At 42.7% G+C, this 5,829-nt stretch overlaps 1 protein-coding gene across 1 annotated transcript; it reads left to right on the top strand.

The window, feature by feature from the left end:
- The first annotated feature begins 534 nt into the window (after positions 1–534).
- LOC111176923 (salivary lipocalin-like) lies at positions 535–4,162 on the top strand. Its single transcript, XM_089912645.1, is given in 5 exon segments — positions 535–1,265; positions 1,628–1,764; positions 2,522–2,595; positions 3,286–3,401; positions 3,874–4,162. Coding segments are annotated over 5 exon segments (774 nt in total). The 5' UTR covers positions 535–959; the 3' UTR covers positions 4,015–4,162.
- The last annotated feature ends 1,667 nt before the right edge of the window (positions 4,163–5,829 follow it).

The raw sequence follows: 5,829 nt of genomic DNA, 5'->3' as shown, positions 1-5,829 counted from the left end.
TGGTCTGGCAACTCCCCTTCCCTAATCCCATTTCCTCCTTTTTCCTTTCACAAGTGTTACTCCCAGTAAGCCTTTTATACTCCTAAATCTGTCTCAGGATCTGTTTTCCGAAGGACCCAGATGACATAGATGGGATGCTGTTAGCTCCAAGCAACCTTTCATCGGTGAAGAGAATGGATATTTTAGAACTGGATTTGAGCCAATACCAGCAGAATATAATCACCCCGGGTGCTAGGGACCAAGGACTACTTCATGTGGCGCATGAATCAAATAAGCCCTATTTCTTGGTATTCTTCTTGGCACTGACTATGTCTTGCTATTATATAAGATGGCTTGAATGTTCCTACTGGCTTTCTCAATGAGTGATTTGTTCAATTAATTAAGAGTGTGACTAAAGACAAGGTCACTAAGTCCGTTTCCAGTCAGCTGTTAGTTTCAATCAAGTTACCTGTTATAAATGGATTGTTATCTGGTCATATATGGACTCCATAAGCCCTTTACCCATGCTGAGTCATGACTTAGGCTAGTTGTTTCTCAGCCTCCTGGCAGACTGTCACCCTTCCCGTGGGTCACTTATAAAATGTTCTGTGCAGTATTTTGGTTTGGGGCAAGGAAGTCTTAATGTGGTTGGTGACCAGCTACTTAACTTGCGGCCACAAATGGGAGGGCATAGTTTTTGCTTTTTTGGTATGGAAGCATCTCCTAATTCCTTATTAGAAGAGCAATACTCCTCAAATTATCCATTCATTCATCAAATATTTTTTGACCAAGAGAGAGTTGCTACTTGCCCTTCCCTTGATCAGACTCACAGCTACATCCCTAGCGTCACATTTTAGGGAAATCTACATGCAGCTTCTTCAGTAATAACTACCAGCCAGACACACCTGAGGGTCTAAAGCAGTACTTATTCCTCTTCCATCTGTCCTTCATGCCAAAGACATCAAGCCTCAACCTGTGTCATGGAGTCAATAATTATAGGGGCTCTGGGATCAGATAGTCTTGGGTTCAAATATGGGTTCTCCCACTTCCTGGAGGAAAGGTGGTGCCTTGTGGACAAAAAACTGGACCCAGAACAGATATAAAAACAGAGGCCCTGGGGAGAGAAGCCACCATCAGGGAAAGACTCACTCCCAGTGACTACAGAGAAGACAGCGCTGTCCCCTGCCGAGATGAAGCTGCTGTTGCTGTGTCCGGGGATGACTCTAGTCTGTGCCCACAAGGAAGGAAACCCTGGTGTTGTGAGAAGCAACTTCAGTATTTCAAAGGTAGGGGCAGTGGAGAATAGTGACTTTGGATTTTGGGGGGTGGTTTGGAGGGATCTGAAACAAGATGACCCTCCTGGAGGGCAGCAGTTCCTTGACATATTAGGCAAAAGGGGTGATTTCAGACCTTAGACTAAGGGCAGTTGTGCCATGTTAAAAGATGACAGCACTTGGGGACCTCCATTCTCACTGGAGGGACAGTTGAAAGAGTCCTAGGTGTGTGGTGCCAGTTGACCTGAGCTCTAATTTCATCTTCACATCACCGTGATGAGTCCTGGCCCACAGGCCAGAGTTCAAGGAGACAAGTGTTCATGTTGTATCTCTTTCCTCTTTTCTCACCCAATCATTTTATTGATTTATTGCAGATTTCAGGGGAGTGAGATTCCATTCTCTTGGCCTCAGACACCGAAGAAAAGATAGAAGAAAATGGTAGCATGAGAGTTTTTGTGGAGCACATCCATGCCTTGGAAAAATTTTCTTTGTTCTTTAAATTTCATACAAAGTAAGTGGGTTTTTTGCTTGGGAAAGAAAAACCAGAAGCCTGAATATGGTCTTGGACCTCTAAACACACACAAACACACACACACACACACACACACACACACACACACATATACATACATTCTGGGCCTGTACCTAAATTCAGGGTCCATCATCTGGCACTGATTTGGGGTTTGGTGAACCTGTGGCTTTTCTAGATTCAGAGATAAGAATTGGTGACAGGCATGAATTTAAACGGGAGTAGAGGAGGTAAGGGGTAGAGGGGTATCAGAATCATAAGTAGTGTGGCAAGACAGCATAGGTTAAGAGCACAGGATTCAGAATCAACAGCCTATCTCGTTCTTGAATCTATATGTGTGACCAAGAAAATTCATCTGTTTCTTCCCCAATATTCCCTAGAGTAAAAGAAGATGATAATAATTGTCTCTCATGGCTTTTTGTGAGGACCAAGTGCGGTTATGTTCGTAAGGCACATATCTAAGAGGCTGGCACATGGTAAGAACCCAGCTAATTCTCTAGACGAGTAGCTATCGTAATAGTAATAGTGGGAAGTAGTGGTAGAGTAATAGTAATAGAAGTAGTTGACTCATTCTCAAAGCAGCAAATAAAGTGAATAATGTAAATAAAAGTTCTTTGGAAACTATACCCAAAAATGTTCAACAGTTCATCAGTGGAATCGTAAACTCAAGTTACAGGTAGAGTGTGAAGGAGCCAGCGCCATCAGTATCTCTTGGGCATCGGCTCATTCTGTTTTACAGGGTAAGTGGAGCATGTACTGAAATGTCTTTGCTTTCTGACAAAGCAGGAGAGGATGGTGTACATAGTGTTACCTGTAAGTATGCAAAAAAAAAAAGGTCTTTCTAAATTCTACTTCCAACTGCAAGGAATTTGCTAAACCCCAGTATCTTCAGGATCTTGGTCAGTTCCTGATATGCTTGTTTAGGTAATACATTGGGGCCATCTATAGCCGATATCCTGAATTTGGGAGAAATGTGTGTGTAAAAGCCAGTGCCTGGCACACAGTACCATCAGGTATAGAAGGCAGTTTGGTCACATGTACCTCCTGCAACAAAAGAAAATTGGCACCAAAAAAAAAGTAACTTGGCAGGACAGCTTCTCATTCCTTGCCCGCTTTCTGATGATGTCTGATGGCCATTGCCACAGCACATTATTCGGGACACAGCCCTGGGTATATAATGCAATGGGGCTTATAGAGAAGACAGAGACACACAGTTGGCAGAGACGGCTGAGGGAGGGTAGGTGAGTTTCAGGGAGCATGATAGAGGGAAAGCTGCTGCTGTGGCTGAATTTTTCTACCCCTAGTGGTCAGTCTACCAGCGTTCCTTAGAAGTTGCCTCATGAATCCCAGAGAGATGCAAATGGAAGGCAGTAGATATCACTCTCTATTTCTTCCAGGATATGCACTTGAATTTGTTTTGTGGGAGAGAATAGGAAGTGAAAGGGTTTCACTTCCTTCCCATGGACCAGAGGAGTTCTGAGCTGTGTTCTGTTTCCTCCACAGACGATGAAGACCATAAATTTCGCATACTTCAAACGAACTATACTGAATATATTATGTTTTATCTCATGAATGTCAACAACAATGAATCATTCCAACTGCTGGAGCTCTACGGTAGAGTATTTTCATGCTGACACTCATCGTGGGGTGGGGAGACTGGGGAAGGAAGGAAGCCTGGAGACAGAGTGGTCTTCCCAATCTTATCCTGGGATGACATCTCTCCTCCTCTAAAGATAGATGCTCACCTTTGGTAAAATTTCTCAGGCTCAGTGTTGGGAACATGAAGAATCTCTCATCATGCCAGAAAGATATCCTAAAGATGTCAAATTCAAGACAGGTTGTGGGAACATATGTATAACTGATTCAGTTTGTTATAAAGCAGAAACTAACACACCATTGTAAAGCAATTATACTCCAATAAAGATGTAAAAAATAAAGAGAGATTACATTTAAAAAAAAAATTCAAGACAGGTTATTTTTTCATCCCCAAGACTTCTGCCTAAGCACCCAGTCAGTACCATTCATTTTCCCGTCTGGCTGGAGCCCCGCCCCTCTGATGAGACTCAGTGACCAATAAACAAAACAAAGCAGTTACTGTCACTCTTCCCACACCCAAGAACCAGACGGGAGCCCAAAATCATGAAAAAGTTTGTGAAAATTTACCAAAAATATGGGATTGTTAAGGAAAACATATTTCTACATGTTTCCATATTACCAAAGTCGGTAAGTTGAGCTCTCTCTGGCTTTCTTTGCCTAAATTCCCATTTTACTGAATGGGAATGTTCCTGAAGGGAAAAATCCAAGAGAAGTTAATACCCCAGTCAGTCCCCTTTGTCCTAACCTGGAGAATCATCTGGTTTCATTCTGGGAAATAAACCAGGGTTGGTATTTGAATGTGCTCTTCTCTGCCTCTGTAGATCACTGTCTCCAGGCCCGAGGGAGTGGAGTGGCCCAGGCCTCCAGGTTGGTGAGCTCTGCTGGAGAGGGGCTGGCTCAGGGATCAGTGCCTTCCAAAAGCATTAGGGTTTTATGTCCAAAGATTACAATGAAAATAATTTGGTAAGGACGCTTTTTGGGAGAGCTTGAAATTTGGAGTTGGAGGACCTGTGTTCAGGATCCACTCCTGCTATGAGCTCTTTGAGCAAATGATGTAGCAATTAAAAGGGAAACAATGATGTCTACCTTATAGAGTTACTGTGTGGATATAATGCTGGAGAAAAGGGCTCAGTAATTGATAATGTGCTAAAAATCATGACTTAAAGTTTTAAATGGGAAAAGGGTGTGAGTGTGAAACTCAAATACATCTCTGTGTTTGTGGTCCATCTTCCAAGCCCAGAGGACCATCTTACCCTCCAATTTATAGAAAAATTTTCTTCCTTCAATCTCTTCCTTTATTCCTGCACATCCTTAACTTCTAATCTGGGAATAGAGTTGTCTGACCTTCCAGTTGTCTTCCAACCTGGAAAATAGACTCTTGAGTTTCCTCATCTGTCTCCTACCTCAGATTTATTGTGGGGCTTCATTAGCAACTATGGATTCCATAAAGGAAGCACTTAGTAAAAGATTGCCATTGCTTTTGCCATGATTCCTCAATTTGTCAAAAATTCTTTAAAACTGCCAATGCTGAGATTGGCATTGCTAAGATCCTTCATTGCTTCTTTTCTTCTTTTCATAGACTCAACTGGGGGAAGGTTAAGATGGGATCAGCAATAGAAAAAAAAAAAAGTCATTTACTTAACACCCTCCCTACCCCTATTCTGGCAAATAACATGGGTTGGGATGCAGGTTGATAACTATTTCTTCAACATTTTTTTTTTTGTAATAGAAATTCTCTTTGTCCTCAGTTCAATCCGAGAAGCACCTAATGAGTCTCGGTGTTCTTGCTCTCGTCGGCTTATTTAGCACTGGGTGAGTGCCACCTCACTTGGGCTCCAGGATCTTCTCTTCCACGGTCCCCACATCATCTTGCGACAAGTTCTGTGACCTGATTTCCATCACTATCGCACGTGAAGGCATCAACTCTGCATCTTCAGGATCTCCCCTAATTATCTAGGAAGACTCACCAGCTCACCACAAATCAAAGTTTCCTGCAAATTTCTAACTCTCTTTGCCATATTCAGCACAACAGTACCATGAATAAGACCTTCCTCTACCTGGTCAATAAATGACTCACCTTTCAGTCATGTGATTTGTCTTTGTTTATGTTAAAGAGATGTGGGGTTGACAGGAAGCAAATGAGGGGACTTCCTTGGCCCTGTGTCCATAATCTTCCTCTAGCTTCTCAGAATCTTCCCTGAGTTTCAGGATTCTCCCTCGTCTGCAGTAATTCTCTGTCCCCATGAGTGCTACTTGCCTTTTGATTTGCCCATTTCTTAGTGACCTGGTAAGACAAACTATAAGACTTGCGCTATAAATTGCTCCATCCTAGAATTCTCTTTTTCAGTGGGGGTACTGAGAGATAGATGCTGCTGGGGCTGATACCAGCTTGATATGTTTCAGAATATGCCCTTATACCCCAGCTTCTCTAACTCATCCGTCCTATGAGAT

The sequence above is a fragment of the Delphinapterus leucas genome, chromosome 6 (assembly GCF_059928025.1).
Source record: "Delphinapterus leucas isolate spDelLeu-1000000601 "Yukka" chromosome 6, BTC_Dleu_Yukka2, whole genome shotgun sequence".
In the NCBI taxonomy this organism is placed as follows: Eukaryota; Metazoa; Chordata; class Mammalia; order Artiodactyla; family Monodontidae; genus Delphinapterus; species Delphinapterus leucas.
This window is presented reverse-complemented; position numbering and strand designations above follow the sequence as displayed.